The 27,216-nt window shown below is 48.6% G+C and overlaps 1 protein-coding gene across 1 annotated transcript; it reads left to right on the forward strand.

Moving 5' to 3' along the window:
• Nucleotides 1–13,495: 13,495 nt before the first annotated feature.
• CYP11A1 (cytochrome P450 family 11 subfamily A member 1) lies at nt 13,496–27,216 on the forward strand. Its single transcript, XM_019735917.3, has 9 exons — nt 13,496–13,819; nt 18,267–18,422; nt 20,320–20,519; nt 21,524–21,727; nt 22,477–22,634; nt 25,280–25,446; nt 25,742–25,820; nt 26,322–26,519; nt 26,905–27,216. Exons 1-9 carry the CDS (start codon nt 13,551–13,553, stop codon nt 27,034–27,036), a joined length of 1,563 nt encoding a protein of 520 aa, XP_019591476.2. The 5' UTR covers nt 13,496–13,550; the 3' UTR covers nt 27,037–27,216.

Consider the following 27,216-nt stretch of genomic DNA (forward strand, 5'->3'; position numbering starts at 1 on the left):
TATGGTTACTAAAGATGTATAAGATAGCTATTAATACGCTTTCTGTGGATTATGTAAATGTTCTACATGCCAAATACAGAAAAATGAGACAGACGACAAAACTTAGGTCATGATAGTTCACAGGATAGAAATGATCCAGAGTGGTTTTTTTTTTTTTGCAATGAAGGCCATAAGACCTGACTGCTTTCCATTTACCTGCCCTTCCCTTTCTGGGAAAATTCGGACTGAACTCAGACCCCATGGTTACAGTATTGCCACGTCCCCAGTGGCCCTCTGTTTCAGCAAGACGATGTCAATACTGAGACTTCCTGAAAATGAGCCTTATAAGACCACTCTGTCCAACCAAAAGGTTGGTCATCAATGCATCCTTCAGACTGATTTATGACCGAAAGGTGGAAACTGAGGACAAAGAAAAGGGGGCTATGGAAAGTAACCTCCAGGGTGGTCTGATCATAAATTCCTCACTCGGCAGGTCATGGTGGGTAGACACGCCCCAAGCATATAACTTCTTCAGTGAAAGGCTTATCTTTGCCTTAAACAAGTCCTGTCCACTGTTTCTGTGCATTTAGGTTAACACACCTTTGAAATACCTCTTTTTAGACCCCTCGGAATCAAACCACCCTCAATAGGACACATAACCATCCTGTAATCCAATCCCCACTTTGCTTTTCCCCACCTCCGTGTAATCGTCCTTACATTCCCTCCTTAATTCCAAATGCATAAAAGAAACAGCAAAACTCATTCTCTGGAGCATTTGAGATGTTCCCTGGCATATGTCATCAGTTTGGCTCAAACTCTTATAAAATTTCTCTGTGTTTCTTACTTCGACAAAGGTGGAAGGGGCCCACGTGGTAACTGAGTGAAGATGAGGTCTGGGGCTTGTTCTTACCCCATGGGAAAGTCTGGCCCCAGTGAAGTAAGTTCTCATAGGAGGGCTTCATGGCTGGGGCCTGGAGCCAGCGCTCAGAGCTGCCTTTTGCAGGGGCCACCAAACTGGGAACGCTCCTCTGCTGAAGGCTTGGGGCCCTTGGCTTCCAGGTCCCACCTTTTCCCCTCCCCCACCCTGTTTTACTTCCTCCCCAAAAGTTCTGTCAACTCTGTCCCATATTTCCCTTCATTTCACTCTCTGGCCAGAAGGAATAGCCCAGGATCCATTACAAGAAACAGTTTCCAAAGCGGGGTCCCCTTTCCTCCAGGATACAAACACTCAGTCTTTATAAACCTTGGATATAGGTAGGGAGGAAAGTCTCCCGACCTTTAAATGGCCACATGACCCCTCTCAGCCCTCCCACCGCCTCCCAAAAGAAAGAAAAGAAAAGAACAATGAATAGCAAAAGGAACTTAGTGTTAATTTAATAATAATAAAAATGTTTTAAGAATCACACTCTGTTACTTACGATTAGAAATGTCACAACCTTGAGGCTTGTCTCCAGAGCTGGTTTCTCTCCAAACATCCCTGGGTCCTTCCCAACCCCCAACCCAGATTCTTTAAACTCTTAAGAGTCAGATGAGATGAGAACACAGAAGAAACCCACTCTGAGGAAGGAATAGGGTAGGAACGGCGTTGCAGTTAGACTTAATGACAGTATAACACAGCCTGGAGTTAGCTGTGCCTATGAAAAGAAACAGGAAAAGAAACACATAATTTTCATATGTGGTATATACACAAGAGGGTGGTAGAGTGGTATTAAATGAAGTGAAGTTAGGAATTTTCTAAGTACTTTATTATCTTACTTAATCTTTGCCACAATCCTGAAAAACAGGTATGATTATACCCTCATTTTAAAGATGAAAAAATTAAGCCTCAAGTAGCTCACCCAAGGCCAATGACGATGCATTGCATGACCCAGAACTTGAATCCACGTCCATCTGGCTCCAAAGCCTTTGCTTGTTTCACAAGGCAAGACTGTATTATTATGACTGTGGTCTGCATAGTACCTCCCTGCATTTGGAGACTGCCTTTCCCCCATCCTGTGATGGAGGCCCCATCCATCACAGGGGCTGCTAGTCCTTGGCTGCAGGGCTGAGTGGTGGCAGGCCACCACTGAGTCTGGAGCTGCCCTGGCTTCTTTCTTGCCATGTGCAGGTGGCTGCAGGAAGACACAGCCAACGTGGGAGAAACAAGAATCAAGAGACAGGGAAAGAGTTGCAGAGAGAACACGCGGGCCTCGAAACACCATTAGTTCACCAGCTTCTGCCCTGACTTTTTTCAAATTTATGTCAATGAATTTTATTTATTTATGTGTTTATTTTTGTTTAAGCTAATTTGAGCTGAATTTCTGCCACTTGCTACTGAAAGAATTCTGATGAATTCTATTCTCTAATGAAAGCTCTTCCCTTTTGGGGAGGGACAGGTAACTGGAATAATCACAGTTCTTGATGGCAAGAGACAGAAACCCAGCTGGAATTGGCTGATGCAGACCGGGGTTTACCAGAAAGCAGAGTTGTAGCTGGGCCTCTGGGGCTCTGGGAATAAAAACAAGGTCGTAGCCGTGACCTGTGCTGAGCTCGTCTCTGAGCCCCTTCGGCTTCCGGCTCTCCATTGGCTTCCTCCTTCCGGGCAGACAGGACACAGCCTTGCCCTCACCGCCTGACCACCAGAGAAGTACTGTTGCTTCTTCCTCACGTGAACTTTAGAAAGTTCTGGACGGGAGTGCACTTGTCCCAGTCTGGGTCAGTTGACACTCAAATAGAACTGTGTGTCATCTGTGGCCAGAGGGAAGAGTTACTCGGGACCCACCTCTGTGTTTTGGGGTCTTTCTCAAAGAAGAGGGGTTTATTTGAGACAGAGAATGACCCCAAATGGAAGCTGTGGTCATCTGTTCTGTGCCAGGCACTGAGCCAGATGCTGGGGGGCTTCTTCGGTTCCAGGCAAATCCCTACCCGCTGCAAATTCTGCAGTGATTTGAGCAATAGACCCAGATGTCGGACAGCGTGAGATTCTCAGCTTTACTCTTCGATGGAAGAACCAGGCTTCCTTCCCATTCTCTCCTTACTTGTCCTAACTTACTGTGGCCAAGACTGCTAGTTGGGCATGTTGCCACCAAATAAAAACTACATTTCCCAGCCTCCATGTAGCTAGGTGCAATCATGCTTCTATGTTGTGTGGGACCTAGCGTAAGGCTGCTTCAACGGGGTCAGCAGGGAGGCCCCTTTCATCTTCTTTAACTCTTCTTCCTTCTTCCAGCCAGCAGCACAGCTATGGCTTTAGCAGCATTTTGGGGACATGGTTGGGGGTGTGCAAGCCAAGTGCTAGCATGCTTGATATACATATGTATATACCGTGTTGCTCCGAAAATAAGACCTAGCCAGACAATCATCAGTAATGTGTCTTTTGGAGCAAAAATCAGTATAAGACCCGGTCTTATTTTACTATAATATAAGACTGGGTCTTTATAATATAATAAATATAATCTAATATAATATAATACCGGGTCTTATATTAATTTTTGCTCCCAAAGACGCATTAGAGCTGATTATCCGGCTCGGTCTTATTTTCAGGGAAACACGGTATAATATGAATAAGAAATACATATAAGATGGAGCCTGGGTTTTCTGTGGAACTGACTCACCAGCCCTGGCCTGCCCAGTTCTGGTTCCCTTAGTGAGAATGTGTAGGCTGGTGATTTGGATCTTTTGTTTATCCATCCAAATCTGATCCCAGTCAGTGTATCACCTTCTCGATCACAGGCCACATTTTAGATAGATCCCGATATGTATGACCTTCACCTTGAGAACTGCAGGGTAGTTACAGAGCACAGGAGGCCGGCAAGGGAGAGCGCGCACGGGCTTTGCAGCACTGGCCAGCCTTCCCAAGAGACCCAAGAAGGGCTCAGCGGCTCAGCATGCCTGCTCACTTGTCCAGCCACACCCATCAGAGAATTCACTGTCCCATTGCAAAGGGCTTTGTGACAGCAGACCCTAACTTCTGATCACTTTTAAGAAGGTGAAAGTTCCAGTTTGGGCATTGACAGGAACATAGGGAAAGGGAGAAAAAAATTACATGATATATATTTGTGCATGTATATATATTTATAAGAAATGCATGTATGATTTTATTACTTCCTGCAATAGTCTGGTGAGGTGGGTACTAATTCTCTGTGAGCAGATGAGGAAACCAAACCTCTGCCAGGGGCCCCACCTGGTGAGGAGTGGATATAAAACTCAATCACGTATTTGCCACACTCTTAAAATTGTCTAGTTTTCCCACCTCACACAGGTGTTTAACTGTCTGAGTTGGAGGTCAAAGGCAAAGAGAGGCATCTCCGGAACGACCTTATGGAGTTTAGAGGGTGTAGGACCCATCAAGACCAAGTGCACAGACCTGGTCTCACTACTGGGACCCCCACTAATGGGTCTCCTGGGGTTTGGTTTTGATCTGAAAAATGTAGCATATGAGCATTCTGTCTGGGAAAAAAAATGAGAAAATGCCAGATGTGTGAGTGTCCCGGACTTTCTTCTAAACTGAGTTTCTTCCTCAGAACGAGGGTACTTCTCAGCTGATTGTCCCTTAGGTAAGAGCCCACCATCCCCTGTGCACAGAACAGGTGGGGTTGTCCTTGAAACGTGCCATGATGTTGGACCACGTGACTGCTGTTTTCTTCATTCCTACAAGGGGATCCGAAGACATTTGATTCCAAGCAGTAGAAATCCCGACTTAAACTGGCTGAAATTCTAAAGAGGATTCGTTGGCTCATGTTACTGGAAAGTCTCACAGAAGAACTGATTTCGGGCTGGTTTAATCCAGCATCTTTCCAGTGGCCGAGTTTCTTTACATCTTTCTATAATAAAAACTGGTTTCCCTTTGTAATTACAAGATGGCTGCCAGAAATCTCTGGGGCTGCAGGCTTCATCAGTGCAGATTAAAATGTCCATGAATGAATTCCTTGAGCCTTTACAAAGTGAAGCCAAATTTTCTTCTCCTTGAGTGTGGGCTGGACTTAGTGCCTAGCTACTAACAAATAGAAAAAAGCAGAAGTGGCGGTGTGTAACTTCAGAGACCAGGGGCACAGAACAGAATGCAGCTTTCTGCTTGCTCTCGCTCAGCTCACTGGTGTGGGGGAAAGCCAGCTGCCATGTTGTAAGGACATTCAAGCGGTTCTGGGAGAGGCCCATGAGATGGGAGAATGAGGCCTCCAGTCGACAGCCAGGGAGGACTGAGGCCCCTGAGGACTGAGGCCCCTGACAACAGCGGCTGCAGGTTTGGGAGTAGGGCTGGTTTAATCTGGTGACTTGGGAAGCTGATCTTCAGTCTTGGCCAAACCTCAGGTGACAGCTGCCCCTCATGAGAAATCCTGAGCTACAGCCACCATGCAAAGCTGCTCCTAGATTCCTGGCCTGCAGAAACTGTGAGGCAACAACATTTGCTGTTTTAAGCCACTAAGTTTTGGGGTAATTTGTGAAGCAGCAATAGATAACTAACGTATTCAGCCTCATCCAAGGAGAACTATGTGCTTCTAGAAGTTCTTTCAGAAAAGTGAAGAAGCTTCTCTCCCAGAAGTCTTCAGCAAACCCTTCCTCACTTCTCGTTGGCCCAGACTAATCATAGACCTATCCTTCAACCAATGACTGGCCAGTGGGTAGGATGGGGCCGATAACCGCCTGCCTGGGCCACAGCTGGTGGTCCATGCCCCAGACACATGGGCTGATCGGGAGGTGTGGAGGCCTGACTAAAGCTGGAGTGCTGCCAAAAAGAGGACCACAGGTCTTCCAGGCCACACCAATCAGAGCTCCTTCCAGGGAGGAATGTGGACCACTTAAAACGACGGGATTGGCTTTAAATCGGGAATTTATAAATGTCACCTTGGTTCTGAGATTCTGTGAAGGAAAACAAGTTCACTGCTTTTCCTTGTAGAAGCTCCTTGACTCAGTGCTGCCTGTGAGACATGGCCTTCCCTGGCTGATGTCATTCCGGGCTCGAGGTCATCGGTGAGGCAAAACGTCCTCCCTCCAAACTCTCTTTATCAGAAAGTCCACGCCTGGGGGCGGGCAGCAGCCACTGTCCTAAGGAGAATAGCAACCACTCTTGATAAGTGCAAGTATTTATTTTATTTTGTTTTTTCTAAAAATCTGCTGCTCTACATTTGTATTGGAATCCTGGGTCAAGTGGCTGTGTAGGGACAACTTTCATTGTCATGAGTAACCTACTGGCTGAGAAAAACAACAGAAGGGTCGACAGGACATTAGCTTGTGCATGCATGTGTGTGTGTGTGGGGCAGCTTTATTGAGATATAATTCACATACCACACTATTTACCCATTTGCAGTGTACAATTCAATGGTTTTCAGTATATTCCCAGAGTTGTATAATGAGCACTACAATCAATTTTTGAACATTTTCACGTTCATCGCCCCCCAAAAAGAAACTCCATACCCTTTAAATATCATCCCTTCAGCCTAAAGCAACTGTCACTCTACTTTCTACTTTTTTTTTTGCCTTTGTGTGTTTTAAATACATCTTTTATTTGCCAGCAGGTAAGATTTTGGAAAAAAAAATGGAGTCATATACCTTAAAACATAAGGTATAGTGTAGATTGTTGTCATGACATGTTTTACATGGCATGTGTGTGCTTTCTGATATACACATTTTTACCAAGTGGGCTGTAGTTTGTTGAAACTATTATGATGGATTCTGTTTTCTGGAAAGGTGCTGGGTGCAGGGAGGGTTGGGTATGGGCAGTGAGCACAGCTGGGTTGGGTCTGGGTGTGGTGTGGGGGGGGGGTTGTGCAGGCAGATCAGACAGCCAGTGTGTTGGCAAGGAAGAGTTCACATCCTGGGATGCGTGGGAACCCATTTTGTCAAGATCTTGGAGTGAGTTCAGAGTGGTCCGACTGCAGACCTCAGTTCAAGGGACCCAGGGCTCCTTCTGAGTCAGCCATACTGAATCATGGCCCCAGATCAGAGCCAGCTGGGGAGGGATGACGAAGATTGGGGTTCAAGGTGAAATTCTTTTGTTTCTTCAAGTTCTTCAAGGGCTAGGGGCTGAAGGCCTTCTCATTACCCCCACTTCCTCCTCTGGCCTTCCCCTCTGTCATCAGCGAAGCATCTACTCTGTGCAAGTCTGCAGTGGCCTCACACAGAGCCAGCTGCTACTCCTTTCTGGACCTCAGTCTTCCTATCTATTTAATGGAAGACCAAAGAAATGCTATCTAAGGGCCTTTCCAGTTCTCCCAGCCTGTGACACTTAGTCCAGTCATCACTTTACAATTTGTAGGGTGTGTCACAGTATGCTCTTCCTCCCTTACTGTGCCCCTTCCTCCAGGTGTAGCAGTGGAGAAGCAGGATCTCCTTATGTTCCCAAATCCAGGTGCTCGGGAGGTGGGCCCAGGCTCCCCAAACTGGGCCTCCCACAAGCACACCTCAGCCTGGGAGCACACATCCCTCTTTCCACCAAACGCTGGTCTGCTTTGCTGTCAAGAGGCTGTGGATGATTCTGGAGCCTTGGGCCAGGAGTCCAGGGTGATACACGGGTAAGGGTGGCCTGTGGGGTGAGCTTCCGGCAGCTGGACAAGGCCATGTCCTGCTCCCTGGGGGCTGAATTATTCACTCTTGGAGGGGTGCAGTGAGGGGAGGGCAGGGCCCTAGGGGTTCACTTTCTGTCTTGCAGTCTGTTTGTCCCCCCCCTCATCCCGAGCCCTGCTCATCACTACCTGACATGGTGTCACCCAGAAGTGACTTTCTCTGGAGCTGATTGTCTTTCTGTCCCCACTGGCTTTGCCCCCACCCGTTGTGTTCTCTTGCACCTGGGCTCAGGCTTTCTTCCTACCTGGCCTCTCCCTTTCCCCTCTGCTGCCCTCTACCTGCGTAGCTTCCCTTATTTTTCCCATAAGAATGAAAGGAAAAGGCATCTGACTCAACCTGTCTGCCCCGTCCAGGCACTCCAGGTTCCTTCCCCCATCATGCGCCCCTCCAAGGGAAGGTCCACACCATGACTTCAAGTACAAGGCCTGTGTGTGCGTGTGTGTGCGTGCGCGTGCGTGTGTGCATGCGTGTGGGGGTGGGGGTGGGGGGGGTGGTTTGGAGGACAGTGTTCTCTGACTCCCGGTAGCCCTGTCGGTAACTCATTTGACGGAGGTGGACATTCACTTTCAGGGAAGAATGGGAACATTTTTCAAGGTTACCACCTGGTAAGAGGCAGAGCCATAGCCATAACTGGTTGGTTTGAATACAAGTTATGACTAAACGCCTCCATTTCACTGCCTCCCATTCCCTTCTCACTTGTTCTATGGAGTTGATCCTTCACCTGTTGCCTTGGCGAGGGGAAACCAGCAGGCTGTGCATAGTAATTTTTAACTGAGGCAAAGCCTGCCCTGATCTAGCCCTTCAAATAGCAGCTTGGTATTCAGGACACAAACGCACAGGAATGAAAAATGTCCACATGCCTCAGTTAGGTTTGACAAACTCATGCCCTCTCCCCTGAAACTCGGGCCTCTGGGCTCTCTCCTGGTTCTCTCCTGCCTTCTCCAACTGCTTTTCCTTTGTCCTCTGGGGGGGATTCTCATCTTCTCCCACTCCCACCATGGGGAGCAGCAAGCCTCAGCCCAGAAACCCACTTCCTCCCTCTCCATGGAGGCTGGAATCCTTCTAGCCTCGCTGACTCATGGCTTTTCACCACCTGCCCCCACATGGTGCCCTTCCTGAGGGCAAGGCCTATGTGTCTTGGACCTCTTCTCTCTGCCTTCACCTGGCCCAGTGCCTGGAACACAGGTGTGCAAGGCCGCAGGTGTGGGAATAAACACATGCACCTGCCCCCCAGGGTTGCTACCCTACATGGTCTAGCCCTACCTACCCACCCAAGCTGACCTCTGAACCTCAGAGTTTTGAACTTAAAATACTAAGGCACAGATAACCTCACTCACAGAATGTGATACAGGTTTTCCAAGAGATAGTTCAGGAGCTTTTAATAATAAATGGGAAATGCTTACAACAATTTGGGTGAAAACACAGCAGCACACAAAACTGTGTGAACGCAATGACCATAGCTGTGTGCACAGAACCCGCAGAGGGCTTCTGGATCAATGTGGTGAGTTTTCCTCTCTGGATTCATGGCACCAAGAAGGCTCTGGACCCAGGAACGTAAGCCACAGTGAGGCAGTGAGCGGTCCTGTACTGAAAATGTAGAAGATGCTTCCTTAGGGAAGACGATCGGTCTAACTGGAAGTCATATAGCCACTGACACTCGGGACCTGTCAGACTCCTCCCTGATGGCCCTGGCCCAGATCCACAGCTGGACAAGCTCCACTTACATGCTCCAAACTGGCCAGATGTTTGGGTCCTGACTTAAATTTGGAGTCCAGGAACGACTCCTAATGGACTGCCCCAAATTAGTAGACATTTGAGGAAACTTCTAACATGAAAGGCAGGGACGAAAACAAAAGAAAAAGGAACTCAGAGGAAACAGGGACAATACAGAGAGCAAAAGAAAGCAATAATAGTAATAATAATAATAATAATAATAATAATAATAAACAAATAAATAAAATAAACCAACAACAACTAGAAAACAACTCTATGACTTGTATCTTCAGAGAAGCTACCATGTCCATATTATGTCTACATGCAGCTATAGGGAAAGTTCCTAGGAAATTGAAAAACAGATAGTGGAAATAAAAATTACAACAGAGGGATTACAAGCTGAAGTAGGGAATCTCTCATTAGGTGGAATGAGAAGACAAACGTAACATGGGAAAGAGAAGAAAAAGTAAATAAAAGAGAAAGCCAGGAAATTCACAAATGAATAATAGGAGTTTCAGAAACAGAGAAAAGATAAATGGACAGGAGAAATTATTAAATAAATTGTACAAGTAAATGTCCAGGATTCTGAGGACATGAGTCTCTAGACTGAAAGAGTTTACCAAGTACCCAGCCCAAGGACAGATGTGGCAAGATGCATTGTGAAATCTGAAGCAGACAAAATCAGTAGGAGGTCCTGAGTGACGAGAGGGGACAACGCAGGGGTTCGGGAATCAGAACGGCTTTGGACTTCTCAACAGCAGTTCCAGGAAATGGAAGACAATGGAACTATGCTTTCAAACATTATTTTAAAAAATGGAAAATTATTTCCAATCTAGAATTCTATAACCTCTCAATCAAGCATGAGGGCAGAATAAAGATATTGCCAGATAAGTAAGGTCTCAACATTTTACCTGTCACGTACTCTTTCTAAGGAAAATACTGAAAATAGGAGACATGGGATCCAGGAAACCGGATCGAGAAAAGGGAAATTTCCAAGGTGACAGTGAAGGGAGGTCCCCGGATGACAGCTGTTCATAAGCTCAGAAATTAGCAGCATGGAATGGGGAACTTGAATGGATGGAAGGTTCCAGAAACAGAGTTCCAATGAACCTGATATGCTTGATTGTGTTGAAGAGAGATTTCCATTCCCCTCTGGCAAGGGGCATCAAGAGTGTGGAGGTTTGGAGCAGACAGACTGCTGTTTTTCCTTATAAGTTTGGTAGTGCTGTGATGGTCGGTTTTGCATGTCAGTTTGGCTAGGCTATCATCCCCAGTTATTCCATCAAACACTAATCTAGGTGTTGCTGTGCAGGCAGTTTGTAGATATGATTCAAGGCCGTAATCAGCTGACCTTAAGTAAAGGAGACATCTCAGACAACCTGGGTGGGTCTGATTCCAATCAGCTGAAAGGCCTTAAGAGCAGAACTGAGATTTCCCTGAAGGAGAAGAAATTCCGCCTGTGGACTGCAGCTTCAGTTTGTGCTGGAAAGTTCCAGCTTACCCTTCCTGAGCCCCTGACCTATGGATTTCAGACTTGCAAAGCCAGTCTCACAATTGTGTAAACTAATTCCTTGCAACAAAACTATTAATACATATCTCCTACTAGTTCTACTTCTCTGGTTGAAACTGGACTGACACGTTTCAGATTTTTAAAGTATCTACATAAATTATTTGGATAAAACTATTCATTGTAGTAAAAAAAAAAATTCAACCACTCAGAAGAAGAAAACAAAATAATTAATTAGAAAAGGACTGGAAGGAAATATATCAAAATGTTGTTTAGCAGGGTGGTGGAACCACAGGTATTACAATGGCTGTCCCCATAACAAACCTTTCTGCCGCCCTTTTCATCAAATACCTCCTATCATGAGGTTTTCTCTCTGATTCTTAGAATGTCCCCTTAATGAGTTAAAGCTTATGAGGCATAAATTAAAAATAGAATGAAACAAAATGACTTAGCTGTATTAATTTAGATGCAAACAATGTTTGAAGTGTAGGAGTATGGTGGACTTTTATCCATATAATTAGTTGTTTGCTGTAAACAATATTAGAAACAGAGCCACTTTAAAATGGAGCCGTTGCTACCAACCCAGAGGCACTGCCTTGCACATCTTACACCTCGAACCTTGGAATGTTAAAAACAGGGCAAAACAACCTTTGGTCTGGACCTAAGTCGACACTGTGTCCCAAAGAACTATTTGCAAAGATAAGAAAGCAGTTGACTACCAGACTGATGACAACTGGACTGAAAAGGAACAATACTGTTCAGACTTAATATCACTATGTTTTATTACCTGCACCAATAGAAATGCCTTCCTTCTATTGATGTCATTGTTCCCCTTCCCTTTCTCAAAAATACCCACTGCCTTTGTTTCCTAATCGCAACCCTATGTGGGCTTCTGCCTAAATCAGTGGGTTCAGAACAGCTATTCTTATTGACCCCAGTAAGTCCTGGTTGCCTCTCACTTTGAAAGGCCTTTTAGTTTTAGATTCACATGACTGTAATATTATTTAGAGTTTTCAGTTGTCAAGAACAGAAGTCACTCCAGCTATTTTGCAAGGAAGGGATTTATCAGTCCCACAAAATCTGCAGGCGGGTGGATGATCAGGCTTGGATGCCTGCCAAGGTGTCAGGAACATCACCCACATCACAACCCAGGGCTGCCTCGGGGGCCACTCACTGAGCCCCACAGGGCTCCCATCCTGCAGCAGGCCCAGGCTGGAGGTCTCTCCGTCACATCATCACATGGTGCCTGCTTCCTCACCAGGGATACTGGGAAAGAGCATTTGAAAATTCTCTTTTAGAAAAAGATGATTAAAAAAATTTTTTTTTGAATTGTTACTGGGATAACTTATTTGAGCCAGAGAATACACCTAGAAGCAAGATCTCAACAGACTGAGAAAAACGCTTCTTAGAGTGGCATCTTGCAGCTTCTTTTATGCATTTGGAATTAAGGAAGGAAATAAGGAAGACCGTGTTTTCCCGAAAATAAAACCTAGCCGGACAATCAGCTCAATGCATCTTTTGGAGCAAAAATTAATATAAGACTCGGTATTGTATTATATTATATTATTATATTATAAAGACCGGGTATTATATTATATTATACCCGGTAATATATATATTACATTATATTATATTATATTATATTATATTATATTATATTATATTATATTATATTATATTATACCTGGTCTTATATTATAGTAAAATAACACTGGATCTTATATTAATTTTTGCTCCAAAAGACGCATTAGAGCTGATGGTCCGGCTTGGTCCTATTTTCAGGGAAACCCAGGATTACATGGAGGTGGGAGAAAGGAAGGTGGGATTGGATTACAGGATAATTAACAACATTACGTGCTCTCTTCTGAAGAGGCATTTCAAAGGTATGTTAACCTATGAGATGCACAGAAACAATGCACAGGGCTTGCTTAAGGCAAAGATAAACCTTTTACTAAAGAAGTTATATGCCTGGGCCGTGACTACCTGCACGACCTGCCCAGCTAGGAAGTACAATCAGATCACCCTCCAGGTGACTGTCTGTAGAACCCCTTTTCTGCCACAATTTTGTATCTGGCTTCTTTCACTCGGCATTAAAGATTCAGGAGATTATAATTTTTCTTATTTGTCCTTTTCCTCAGCGCTCTACAATGAGTAAAATTAGTTTATTTTTATAATTAGTAGTATCTTTAAAAATAGTAATAGCAATACCTGCCAATTACAACATTTTCAGAAAATGGTATTTTTTTGACAAGCAGAAATCATTTATATATAATATATTATATCCTATATTACAAATATATATAATATGGTGCCTGCTTCCTCACCAGGGATGCTGGGAAAGCATATATCTGTATATATATGATATATATACGTATATAATGGAGTTGCAATGAAGATGTTTGCTGCCCCAAAGCTGAGTTGTCTCTAACCTTCTCTCAGGCTCCCCCATTATTACCCCCAACTCCAGGCTGTTGGAACACCCTGGTAGACGTCAGCAGGGGCCCCCAGCCGAGGAAAGGCACAAACCTGTATGATTTCTGTACCATTTCAAGGGCCTGTTGGGGCTGGCCCTGAGGACAGAGACAGAGGGATCTCCTTGTGTTTCTGCGAGCCTTGTGTTGCAGACTGAGCCTTGGTACCCCCTTCTGGGAGGGGCTGCGTGCAAGCAGGAGCCAACAGGAAGAGGAGGGCAGATGACTGCGTTGTCAGCTTCTCCCTTAACCTTGAGCTGGAGGTTATAAGCTGGGCCCCAGGGGACCAGGGCCAGAGTCCCAGCAGGTCCCGCTGCAGTGGGAGTTGTGGGGACAACATGCTGGCCAGGCCACTTCCTCTGCGCTCAGTCCTGGTCAAAGGCTGCCAACCCCTCTTGAGTGCCCCACAGGACAGCCCGGGGCATTCCAGGGTGCCCACTGGAAAGGGAGCCCGCATCTCCACTCGTGTGCCTCGCCCTATCAGTGAGATCCCCTCCCCTGGTGACAATGGCTGGCTAAATCTGTACCATTTCTGGAGGGAGAAGGGCTCACAGAATTTCCACTATCACCAAGTCCAGAACTTCCAGAAATATGGCCCTATTTACAGGTAAGCCTGGCGGAGGGTGGGGGTTGGTAGGATAGGGAGGTTGAGGGGCCTAGGCAGCCTTGCTGTGCTCTCCCCTCCCCAAATGGTCTGCTTGCCCATCGCAGGCTCTTGTCTGCCTTTTGACTTTATTTCTTCCATGCCTGGGGATGGTGGCAGGAGAAGGATGAGGCTTCCCAGACAGCGGGTTCAGTCCCCAGCTCCAAGGCCTCAACCCTTCCCAGGTCCTACACCCTTTGAAACTTTATGGGGGGGGGGGGGAGCAACGGGGGGATGGTAAAGAACAAGCCCTGTTAACTGTCTCCCTATATCCATTACCCTTAGGACCCCTCGGGAGGTAAATTTTATCATCCCCATTGTCAAAAGGGACTGAAGCTCAGAGAGGTTAGGATTCTTGCCCTGGTCACCCAGCTAGATCCTTGTCCTGCTGGGATGCTGGCCTCGTCCCTCAGCCTTGTGCGGCTCTGGAGCAGCTGAGTTTGTCCCTTCCACTTGGCCTGGCTGGAGCCCCTCTTCTCCAAGCATCTGCCTTGCGTTCCTGCCAGGAGAAAGGGACTTTGGTCTTTAGGCCTCTGAGCTCTGCCACTCCTGGGGTGGGGGTGTTGGTGGCGGGGCACGGGTACAAGTATCTGAGGGCTGCCCCTGGTGGCAGGCTTTGTGTGTTCTGGTTTAGCAGTTTCCAAGGAAGGTCGCCTTCAGGCCACACCTGGGTTCTTTTCTGAGAGGTCAGCGGAGGGTGATGGGAGGTGGTGGAGGTGGTAGTTGCACATCAGGATGGACAGTGCATTTTCCTTTGAGTAAAATGGTAAGATGGGGAAAGGGCATCATAGGACATGTTGGGGCTGGCTGGCTGGGTTGGGGGCGGGCAGGAGGGCAGGTTTGGTTGTGTAAGGGTCAGGGGTCCAGTTGCTCATTTAATAGGGTCATGTCCTCCCTCTCCCACCACTCCTTTGGAAGTCTAAAGGGCCCTTTCCCCAGCTGGTTTGGAGGCAGGGAGGCCCCAGTCTGTGTCAGGCTTAGAAGAAGGTAGCTCCTGAGACTCTCTTCTCTCTTCTGTCCCGTAGGCCTGCCAGTGTCTCTCCCCATCCTCACTTCACGGTGATCTCCCGCTGTTCCCTACTTCCTATCCTCCAGCAGGAGCTCTTTATTTTATCAAACCCCTTTCTGGTTTCTGAATCACTTTCACCTGAGCCTTGCAGCATGCCCTTGAAGTTGGTGTTATAATCCCCATTTTACAGATGAGAAAACTGAGGCCCAGGGAGGACAACAGTCTTGCCAAAGGTCTCACAGCTCATCGGGGCAAAGCCAGGACTGGAACTCCAATTGTCTGACTTCCAGTTCAGCAAGGCGCCATTATATTTTAACGTACAGCCTGGAAATGATAAACTTCTGAATAAACATGAGGAATTTAGACTATAACTTTCATAGGTTTTTCTTAATACAAAGGCTGTTCCTGTTCATATTTATTGAAGAATTTGGAAAATATTGACAAACACAAATAATTGAAATCAGAATCTCAATTTTGATAATTTTTATGTACCATTAGGAAATATTATATATGCTGTTTGGTGTTGTCCCATAGAATATATCGAGGACTCTTTTCCTCTTTAATATGATTTTAAAAGGCAGCATCATAGGCATCGTATGAATAAGCCATATTAGCCAGTTTTTAAAGTGGGCACTTAGCCCACTCTGGGTTTTTCTGCTACTAGACATGATGACATGATAAATAAACCTCCTCATCCATCAGGCATCATTGCCCCACATCAGGCCATTGTCTGGGCTCGATTCCCAGAAGTGGAATTGATAATAACAGCAGTTCAAGGACTTTGCTGAACCAGGGTGGGGGTATGGAGCTAGTGCTGTGAGGACATGTGGTAGCTGGAAAAACACTGAGGGGATTTTCTGAGACTTGGGAAGGCAGGCTCAGGGTTCATAGATCAGCGGTTAAAGCGGTGCTCTCTTTCTCCCCCGTCTCCCCCGTCTCCCCGCCCTCCTCCCAGTTCTTTCCTCAGAGAGGGAAGCAGGGGAGGGAGGAAAGGGGAAGGGGGAAGGAGGAGGAAGAGGGAGGGAAGGAGGGAGGGAGAGAGAACTCAGCTCGTACTTGTATGTATTTCTAATATTTTGCCTTAAAGTGTATATTGAATTAACTTTCTTATGCAAAAGACATACATACATAAGTGAGAAGTGGGATTTCTGTGGTTTCCCAATTATTGTATTTTATTATTATTATTTTTTAAGATTTTTATTAAAAATATAGCAAACATACAATATTATATTAGTGTCAGATGTGCACCATAGTTATTCAACATTTACACACCTAAAGAAGTGATCACCAAGACAAGCCCAGCCACCATCTGACACCGTACCAGCTATCACAGTATTATTGACTATATTCTATGCTGTACTTTACATCCCCATGACTTATTTGTTTTATACCTGGAAATTTGGACCACTATTGCCCTTCACCTTCCCCCCCTTTTTAATTTTTCAATTACAGTTAACATTCAATATGATTTTATATTAACTTTAGGTGTACAGCATATGGTTAGACATTATATAATGCAAGAAGTGATCCCCCTGACTAGTCTAGTATCATAGTTATTACCACATTATTGACTATATTCCCTATGCTGTACTTTACATCCCCATGGCTATCCAACATTTGTATTTTAAAAGAGGCTGTTTGCAAAGTGTTTTGTGAGGTTTATCTTTGGACTGAAAAAGAGTCTATGGAAAGTAACCTCGCAGGGTGATCTGATTATAAATTCCTAACTGGGCAGGTCATGGCGGATAGCCCTGCTGCAGGCATATAACTTCTCGAATGAAAGGTTTTCGTTTTGTTTTGTTTTTTAAAGGAGGGCGCAGCTCACAGTGGCCCATGCGGGGATCAAACCGTCAAGCTTGGTGTTATTAGCACCACGCTCTAACCAACTGAGCTGACCGGCTGCCCTGAGTGAAAGGTTTTTGGGCAAACCCTGCCCAGTGTTTCTGTGCGTGTAGGGCAGCATACCTTGAAATGCCTCTTTCAGAGCCCACCTTCTAATGTGTGACCACCCTCAAGGGAGCACAATCTTAACAATCTTTAATACAACCCTCACCATGTAATCTTTCTTTCATTCCCTCCTTAATTTCAGATGCATAAAAGAAACTGCAAAACTGTCATCCTCTGGAATCATTTTAGATCTTGATTCCTGGTGATTGTCCTCAGTTTTAGCTAAAATAAACTCTTATAAAAATTTTCCACAAAACAAAAAAGGAAAGAAAAAAAAGATTGAAAAAAACTTTGGGCCAGCCTGGTGGCTCAGATGGAGTACCGTGCTCCTTATGCCTAGGTCGCCGGTTCGATTCCCATATGGGCCGGTGAGCTGCGCCTTCTACAGCTAAGATTGTGAACAACAGCTCTCCCTAGAGCTGGTCTGCCGTGAGCAGCTGGAAGTTGGCATGAGCTGCCATGAGCTGCTGTGTGCTGCTGTGGGCTACCGTGTGCGGGATGCTGTGTGCTGCCATGGGCTACCCTGTGCTGTCATGAGTGGTGAGTGGCCAGTGTGAGTGATCGGCAGCCAGTGTGAGTGGCCGGCAGCCGGCGAGAGGTGCCGTGAGCTGCTAACCGACCGACTACCTCAGCAGGGGGAGCGCAAGGCTCATAATACCAGCATGGGCTAGGGGAGCTGTGTCCTACACAACTAGGCTGAGAACAACGGCTTGAACCGGGGGGGGGAGGGGGGTTGGAAGAAGGGGAAAAAAATTCTCTATAGGTTTGGATGTTTCTTACATTGACAATCTGTACCTGGGGCAATGTTGTTCTAATAGAGACAAAGTGCTTTGTTAGGCCTATGACTCTTGGAGGCAGGTTGGCCGTGCCCAGAATTTGAATTCTAGAGCCTGGACGGGATTGACTGGCCCGGTGTATGACCTGCCGAGCAAGCAGTCCAGGGTCACTCCAACAACAACATGAAGGAGCCATGTTTCTGAGCCATACGGTGGGTGAGAGAGTGCTGAGGGTGTGAACGCACAGGAAGAATGTGTATAGGACGAGCATGGGATGGAGGCCTTGATGGCCAGCGAGGCCGGGCTGGGAGCAGGCCAGGTCCTGGGGGACGTGCTGGGGGACAGCGGCAGCCAACGATAATATGAGGGGCATATAGCTGTCATGTATAGAATGCTTAACAGGAGCCATAGACATAGACGCCATATCATCCTATCCTCTGGCAACCCTGTGAGACAGGCACTGTATTTTTCTCCATTTTATAAAAGAGGAAACTGAGACTCAGAGGGGTGAGAACCAGCGAGAAGGTTATGGAAACGATCCACTTCCAGGGCAGTCGGCTCTGCATTCTCAGCCCTGAGGTGATTTACAAAGAAGCGGAGACCCCTGTCCTGATAGCACAAGATCTGTACTGCTCTCCTTGAATCCTTATGTCATAACCCTTTTCCTCCTCCCCTCCAGGGAGAAGCTTGGCAACATGGAATCAGTTTTTATCATTGACCCTGAAGATGTGGCCCTTCTCTTTAAGTTCGAGGGTTCCACACCAGAACGATATTGCATCCCACCCTGGGTCGCCTATCACCAGCATTACCAGAAACCGATTGGGGTCCTGTTCAAGTGAGTCCTCGGTCATTTCCCAGGGGCTGGAGGGAGATGATGGGCAGCTGTGGCAAGGGCAGAGGCTGGGTGAGCGGCTGGGGCATGCTTGCTCTGCCCTTTCTGGCTGGGGCTCTAGGCAAATCCCTGTCATCTTCCTGCCTCTATAAAAGAGAGAATGGTGATGGTTAACTATTATGGCAACCATCAGGGAAATGATCAGGCTGAAAGCTCAATGAGTAATTAAAGACCTTGAAAAGTTTTCATTGGTTCATTCATTAAGTCCCGTCTTATTGAGCACCTACTATGTGCCAGGCCTTCTGCCAGGCTCTGGGGGTTCAGTGACAAGTAGGGTAGGGCCTCGCTACTCTGAGTCCCTCATAGTCTGAAGGGGCAGTGAAACACATGACAAATCGGTATATTTAAGTGTAGTGGATATTGTTTTCCACCAAATTACTCATCACAAATTTAAAATGTGACCATATCAAATGTTGGTTAGGATGTGGAGCAACTAGAACTCTCATAGGTTGTTAGTGGGAGTGAAAACTGGGGCCACCACTTCGTAAAATGGTGGGATGTGACCTCCTGCAATTGGATACTCACATACCTATGATACAGCAGTTCTGCTCTCAGGGATATACTCCAGAGAACATTCCCCTGAGGAGGAAGTTACTAGAATGTTGGCAGCAGTGCCATTCATAAGCGCAAACCCCAGGAAAACACCTAAATGCCCAACAGGGGCGTGAATGCGTGAGTGGTGGCATATGTCACTCAGAATGAACAAATGCAGTGACCCCCAACAATACAGATGATACGTAGATAAAATTGAGTGAAAAAAGCAAACCCCCCAAGTCATGACAGCTTTTTTGTATGAAGTTGAAAATAAGCACACATTTTAAGAAAGTGCATTTTAGAAATAATATGTCAATCAGATGAAACTGTACACAAAAGCAAGCAAGAGAGTCAGGCTGGTGGTCCTTTCAGCCGGGGATAGGGATTCCAGGCAGGAATTCCTGCCCGTTCTCAGGAATGTTTTTCACTTTCTTGTTCCCGAATCCCGAGATATAAACTGTTTTCTGTTCTCCACAATGAATTGTTTCCACAAAGTGATGGCCGATACTACCAGCCACCTGGGTTCAAGGAGCCGATTTTCCTGATTTCTCGAACAACTTTTTTCAGGATTCGGGTATAGGAAAGCAAAAAAAATTCCTGAGAATGGGCAGGAAATTCCCGCCTGGCAACCCTAGCTGGGGAGGCCCACTTGGGCACACGTAAGTGACTGTCAAGGTCCTGGGTTTCCTGTTGGGCGGTGAGTTTATAATGTCATTCTTATAAGCAAACAAAGCCCCCAAAGCACAGAGGGTTTTGCAGGGATCTAGCTGTCAGATGTTTCCAGAGTGGGCCATACGCTGAAGTTTATCATGACTCCAATCCTGGGCACCTGAGATTCCTCACCACTGTGAATAATGGGACATTCTAGGGGTGCAATGGAGAGATTGGTCAATTGTGTCAGAGGAAGTGACATACTGGGGCCCTTGAATGGCAGAAGGTTTGTGTCCTGCAGGAGGAAGGAGAAGTGGCAGGGACGGCATGCCTGCAGCTGAGGTGAAGACTAGAGGGCTTGAAAGAGTCTTAAAGTCTCTAAGACTGAGTTCTGGGCTCGCAGCGGTGGGGGGTGATGGTGGCCAGGTTTTGTTCTCCTTCACCCGCTTTCTTCCTGTCTCCTCCCTCAGGCCCCGCAGAAGCAGGGCGCTGGTGCGAGGCAGAGGGTGTTGGGAGGAGGTGAGGGCAGGTGCTGGATGTGGGTGCTGGACTCTGAGCTGTGGCTCAGCCTCTGGGAGAAGCCCATCAGCCCCCTCTGTGTTTGTGAAGCCTGGGGTTTGTGACCGTGAGGGCCCAAGGGCCTGTGTTTCCTCAGGAAGTCGGAAGCCTGGAAGAAAGACCGACTGGCCCTGAACCAGGAGGTGATGGCTCCAGAAGCCATGAAGAACTTCATTCCCCTGCTGAACGTGGTGTCCCAGGACTTTGTCAGCCTCCTGCGCAGGCGCATCCAGCAGCAGGGCTCTGGAAAGTTCTCAGGGGACATCAGTGATGACCTGTTTCGCTTTGCCTTCGAGTGTAAGGGGCTTGCACCTCCCTGGCAGCAGTCTTTGGGGTGGGAAAACACAGTGTCCACTTTGAGACCCGGCATGGACTCTGAGGATGTGTTGGGATTGGCTTTGGGATGCGCTGCTGAACACACCCTCTGTCACAGCTAAGCAGGGGAGCTGCACACTCTTATCTGGCATTCACGCTATGGGGGCAAGGGTCTCCACAGTGTAGGTCCCCGTTGCCACTACCTTCCAAAGCCAGACCGTGGCTCAGCCCTCCATTCTGCAAATTGCTCCTGGGACATAGACCTTGGAGGTCTGGGAGGGGAAGGGAGGATTGGGTCATTGATCTGAATTCGGTGTTCAAGGGTGCAAAGGAGTCATTCGATGGGATATGGAGGTTGGGCGGTCCAGGCAGAGGGAACAGCACATGCAAAGGACCTATGTCTGCGTGGGGATCACATGACATCTGCAGGAGGTTTGGGATGCTCAGAGCTCAGTATGAAATCAACGTTCAAATTCCTGAGCCCAGAGGCAGAAATAACTTGGGGTTGTTATAACTTCTTAGGTCCGCCAGAGTGGGTCCCTTATGGCCAATTGACGGGGCTTTATGTCTCCCATTCTCCCATCTGGCCTGTTTCAGGGAGTATTTGGCCAATTCGCTCAATTATAGATGAGAAATCTCTCTTCCCAGAGGCTGCTTGGGGTGTTGTTGGAAGGGTGGGTGGGGAAATTTCATCCCAGCCTGGGCCTCTTCCAGCTCTGCTATAGACTGCTTCCCACCTAAGTGATGCCTTTCCAGGGCCTTCCACTTGCCCCTCTGAAGGACCTGAGTGGTTATCAGAAAGGCACTTTTTCTCTGCCCTGTAGTTGCAGCCCCATGGGCCTCAGGCCGCAGTTTCTTCCCTGAAGGAGGCTGAGGCCGGGTGCTGGAGCTCCCACGTCCTGGCAAGGGCGGTGCTGGGGCTCCTGGGACCTGCGGCTGCAGACGGCAGGCTTGGAAAGGGCTCCTCACACTGCTTATCCCTGCAGCCATCACGAACGTCATATTTGGGGAGCGCTTAGGGATGCTGGAGGAGGTAGTGGACCCTGAGGCCCAGCGGTTCATCGACGCTGTCTACCAGATGTTCCATACGAGCGTCCCCATGCTCATGCTGCCCCCAGACCTGTTCCGTCTGTTCAGGACCAAGATATGGCGGGAACATGCGGCTGCATGGGATGTGATTTTCAATAAAGGTGAGGATTCCTCTGGCTGTTCCTTGGGCAGCCCAGTCTGGGGGCCGGGAAAGCCCTGTCTACCTCAGGGGGTGGGAAACCCAGGCGGGGGGCGAAGGGGGAGAGACAGAGAGCTGGAAGCCCCAGGCCTCGGCCTGCCTTTGTCTCCACATTATGTCAATGGGCAGTGAGTTGTCTTATAAGAAACCCACCCTATGGTGGGCAAGGATGGGCATCAGGAAGGCCCTGGAAGCCCTGGAAATGGTGGCTTGAGGCCAGCTGTTGGGGATGATTAGATTTTTATGGAGAAGAAGATTGAAGATGTCACCATTTTCTTCCAAGGAGCCCATGACCCCATCATGGGTTAAGGACTAGTGTTTCAGATCCGGCTCTGGTGACAGGTTGGGATTTGGGTGAGAGACATTAAGCAAGTGAGGGAGAGAAGACTGACTGCAGTGTGGCAGTGATGCCAGCCCCGGGGTCAGATCCTGCCTCTGCCCCTGACGCCCCCTGGCCTTAGGCAGGTCACTACCCTCTGTGGGCTTTTGTTTCCTTACCTGTAAAATGGAGATGCTATCGCTCACCCCACAGAGTCGTGGTCAAGAATTAAATGAAGAAACAGATAGGAAAGGCTTAGCAGGTAATACATGCTCAGTAAAATGGCAGCCTAGAAAGTGTAGGGCTTCAGAATCCCCAAGCTCTTGGTACTACCTCTTACCAAGTCTCCGGTCCTTCACTAATTTTTTTCTTTCCTCCTGCCTGCCCCACAGCTGAAAAATATACCCAGAACTTCTACTTGGACCTGAGGCAGAAAAGAGACTTCGACACATACCCGGGCATCCTCTACCGCCTCCTGGGAAATAACAAGCTGCTCTTCGAGGACGTCAAGGCCAATGTTACAGAGATGTTGGCAGGGGGCGTGGACACGGTGAGGTGGCCTCAGGGTGAGGTGGCACCCCGTCCCTTCCCGTGGCCCGGGCCCCTGCCGCACCAGCCAGGCTCATTGGAAGCCCTGCCCATGTGGGGTAGAGCTCCCTTTCTTGACCCCATTTCCTAAATACTCATCTCCTAGGCAGGTAGGGTCAAGTCAGTCGCCCGTGGAGCATGCTTGCGGTTGACCCATCATTTTTTCTTTGCCTACAAGAAGGGAGTGATGAGGCATAGGTGGCAAGCCCATGCAGTCTGTAGAGGACAAGTTCTCCAGTCACAGGTGGGGGACACAGCTCACTGGATTCAGGAGGGCAGGCAAAACCTCAGAAAAGCTGGGAGCCGGTGGAATCGCCCTGGGCTCTGCCTTGCACGGTCTTTTCTGCCTCTCCACAGGCAGCACGATACCACAGAGAATTCTTTCCTTGAACATCAAAACCTGTCTTCCTGTGTACCATCCCCTTCTCCAATATCTTAAACTTTCTCGGCTAATGTGGTAGGGAGCATTAATTATTTAGTGTTTATTGATGATTAGTTATGATTCAGGCACTGAGACCATAAAGATGAACACAATAGACTCCAAATGTTTCCAATGGCTCGGGGAGGTGGAGTATATTAGTTTGCTGAGGCTGCCAGAACAAAGCACCGCACATGAGGAGGCTTAAACAACAGGCATTTATTTTCTCACTGTTCTGGAGCTAGAAGTCCAAGATCAAGGTGTCAGCAGGGTTGGTTTCTTCTGAGGCCCCTCTCCTTGGCATGTAGATGCCATCTTCTCCCTGTGTCTTCACGTGGTCCTTCCTCCAAGTATGTGTGCGTCCTAGTTTCCTCTTCTTATAAGGACACCAGTCCTATTAGATTAGGGCCACCTCATTTTACCTTCTTACCTCTTTAAACACGCTGTCTCCAAATAAAGTCACATTGTTAGGACTTCCACATATGAATTTGGGGGTGGGGACACAGGCCAGCCCTGACAAGGAGACAGTAGTGCACAGACGACACCACACCACGTGATGGGCTGGATGGGCAGGCCTATAACCCATGTAGCGGGTACTGATAATGCTGGCAAGAGGGGCGCGACCCCCATGGCCTGGGAGGTCAGGGAAAGTGCTCCATGGAAGAGCTCAAATTCAGCTCATGTCTTGAAGGCTGTGACCAGGAGGCGAGAGGAGGAAGAGCATTTCAGGACTAGGGAGAAGCCTGCGTCAGTACCTGGGGCGGACAACTATTTCCTAGGTACCTTAGTGTTGGGGTGCTGTAATGGAGGACTTTCAGTCCCTGTGACAGGCGGCAGGTGGAGCCTTTGAGAGTATTTTAAGACGAGATCTCAAAAAAAAAGAACAAAAGCAAAAGAAAACCCTCACCCACACCAAAACAGCTATTATTGTTAGGTAATATTTATTCAGCCTGTATTACTCATACGGCAGGCAGAGTCCTAAGCTTTGGACATGTATTAACTCATTTAGTATTCACAAACAAAACTCTGAGGCATGTTGCTATGATCCCCCTTTTTCAGACGAGAAAACTGGGGCACATAGTGGTTACATAACTTAGTTAAGGTCACACAGCTAGAAACTTCGTTGACTACCTTTGCACACAAGTATTTCCTGAGTAGCCACTCTGTGGGGCTTGGAGAAGTAGTATAGACTGGCTTCTTAGGTTGGGAAGGGAGTTCTAGGAAGAAGAAACAGCATGAGAAAGATTTCCGGGCTTCAGGAGCTGGTAGCTCAGTGCACCTAACGTATTAGGTGCATGGAGAGAGGCTGGGGGAGGGGCTCTGAGCGGCAAGCAGGAATTGGTCAGGCCAGAGCCGCTGGACTTGATCTGGGGGGTCCAGGGAGACAGGCAAGGATTTCAAACTAGGAAATGACTGGGTGGCACTTTTTCCATGATTGCTCCTTCTGGGAGGAGGAAGGAGGGTGTCCAAACCTCTTGGACAGAAATATGATCCCGGGTAAGATAACGCTCAACCTGCGTCCTAGCCCTGGGAGAGGGGGCTGTGCCAGCTGGGGGTCCCGCCCTGGGGGGACCTGGGACTGTGGGCTTGATGGGGTCACTTATACCCCAGGGAAGCGCTAACGGTCACAACCTCCAGCTAACACTGGGATTGACCGGTTCATCGCAGTCTATACCACAAGCTAAGTGTTACAGGGACAGGAGCCAGGTCTGGTTGTCCTGGTTTCAGTATCTGTGAGCTTTCCTTCCGCTTTGCTGCAATAGGTAAATGTGAAGGTTTGGGCAAGTTCTGTTGGGGCGAGGCCTGCCTGGTCAACTGGTATTTCAAAAGGAACGGCAGTCAGTCGGGACAGCTGTTAGACCTGGGCTTTGGCCTGTGCAGGCCCTGTAGTCCTCTGGAGGAAGGCATTGGCTGTGTGGGCGCCCTCTACTGGCTGGGGCCATGGTGGGATCTGGCGACAGGAGGGCCAAGTACAGAGAAAAGCGCTGCCCCAAACATTCCTGCCTGGGCGGGAGGAAGACTTCGTGGACATTTGCCTTTTGAGCTGGGCTTTGCTTTTGCGGATGATGGTCTCTGGACACTGGGACAGGGTGGGGAGAGGTTCTTGGAAATGAAAATTTAGCATTGGTCTGGGTGCCCCAGGAGTGACAGGCCCTCCTGGTCTTCTGTACCCCCACACTCCCTGCCAGACATCCATGACCCTGCAGTGGCACTTGTACGAGATGGCACGCAGCCTGAGGGTGCAGGAGATGCTGCGGGAGGAGGTCCTGGCTGCCCGGCGCCAGGCTGGGGAAGACATGGGCACGATGCTGCAGCTGGTACCACTACTGAAAGCTAGCATCAAGGAGACACTGAGGCAAGCCCACCCCCACCCACCCCCCAAATCCTGGGCAGGGCCCGTGTGGTACCTGGGCTGGTGGAGGAGACTAGCTGCAGGAAGTGAGAAGTCTGAGGGAGACAGGTGGGAGTGGGGAGGAAGAAATAGAGCCCAGGTCCTCCCTCCAGATATCCCCATCCTATCCCATCCACCTCCCCCACCCCCACCCCCACGCCCACCTGTGCTGCAGGGGGGGGGGCTGATATGCCATGCTGGGTGGGGGCTTTGTCCCCGACTCTGTGGGCATTAGATTCTGAATGCCTTCCTCTGGCAGACTCCACCCTATCTCCGTGACCCTGCAGAGATATGTGGCAAACAATTTGATTCTTCGAGATTACATGATTCCCGCCAAGGTAGGTACAGCAAGAGGGCTGCAGTTCCTGTCAGTCAGACAGAGGCGTGGGCAGGCCTGCAACTGCACGCAGAGGCCTCCGGACGGTGGCAATACGGGCTTCGTCCTGCCTCTTCCTGGAGCTGGTGGGTGGGCCCCTGGCAGCCGCAAAGTTTGAATGAAGGGCAGAGTGGTAGCACAGTGGGTGATTATCTCTGGACTGCTGCTCGAGCCCAGGGCTAGGAGGGACATCCCCCAGGCTGCTTGGGTCTCGGGGACTCTCGGGTGCTGAGGGAAGGGTAGGACAATCCCTTGGACCCTCCTTGGCCTAGTAGCTTCCGTCCTGCCAGTTGGAAGGGGATGCTCAGGGAGGGGTGGGGTCTTGTTCAAAGTCACACAGTGGGCAGCGTCCGTGCTGGACAGCTGGGCAGGCAGGCTGGGGAGCAGAAGTGGAGAAGCTGGGTTGTGTTCCCGGCTCTGAGGAGGTGAGGCCTCCTCAACTCTCTGTTCACCTTGTCTCCAGACATTGGTGCAGGTGTCTGTCTACGCCATGGGCCAGGACCCCACCTTCTTCCTCAATCCGGGTAAATTTGACCCTACCCGATGGCTGGGTAAAAACAAGGACCTCATCCACTTCCGGAACCTGGGCTTTGGCTGGGGTGTTAGGCAGTGCGTGGGCCGCCGGATCGCTGAGCTCGAGATGACCCTCTTCCTCATCCATGTGAGTCTGGCCCTGGTCTTAATAAAGGACCAGTCCTCCTACTCCCATCTCTGTCCAGAGCCCTCTCCCACAATTCCCTGCTGCTTCCCATTTTAGGCTAGTCCACTTGTAACCCATTGGTGCCCCGCCATCTGTTCCCCCACAGTGGTGATGAGATGGGGGTGGGGTGGGATAAGGTTTTGTGGAAGGTAAAGTGAAAGCCTGAATCAAGGAGGCAGCGGTAGTGGTGCTTCCAGCCACTGTGAGGGGTTAACTGGGAGCTGGCGTGGACACTTGGAGTTTCTCAAATCACATTCAACAGGCACTGCCTATAGGTGAATGAGCCTGGCCCGAGGAGACGGACCCTCCCCACCTCTCCCCTAAGCCCACCACCCCTCTTTTGCAGATTCTGGAGAATTTCAGAGTTGAAATCCAACATCTCAGTGACGTGGGCACAGCATTCAACCTCATTCTGATGCCCAACAAGCCCATCTTCTTCACCTTCCGGCCCTTCACCCAGGACCAGCCCCCAGTGTGATCAGAGAGGGTGGTGTGGGAGGATGGCCTGAGGGGTGTGGCCCATGGAGGTCCCTGCGTCCTCAGCCCTTGGTTCCCTACTCCTGTCCTTTCTGCCCCAGCTCAGCGGAAGCTCTCCTCTTTCACCTAACTCTTCCCCCTCTTCGCCTACCCCATAAAGGCAATAAAGGGCTGAACTATG

This window comes from Rhinolophus sinicus, chromosome 3 (genome assembly GCF_057876585.1).
Source record: "Rhinolophus sinicus isolate RSI-liver-muscle chromosome 3, RSI-T2T, whole genome shotgun sequence".
NCBI classification, from domain to species: Eukaryota; Metazoa; Chordata; class Mammalia; order Chiroptera; family Rhinolophidae; genus Rhinolophus; species Rhinolophus sinicus.

Coding starts and splice junctions, on each gene's coding strand:
- CYP11A1 (XM_019735917.3), top strand. CDS start 13,551: ATGCTGGCCAGGCCACTTCCTCTGCGCTCAGTCCTGGTCAAAGGCTGC. Junction 13,820..18,266: donor AAATATGGCCCTATTTACAG/GTAAGCCTGGCG, acceptor CCTCCCCTCCAG/GGAGAAGCTTGGCAACATGG. Junction 26,520..26,904: donor TGACCCTCTTCCTCATCCAT/GTGAGTCTGGCC, acceptor CCTCTTTTGCAG/ATTCTGGAGAATTTCAGAGT.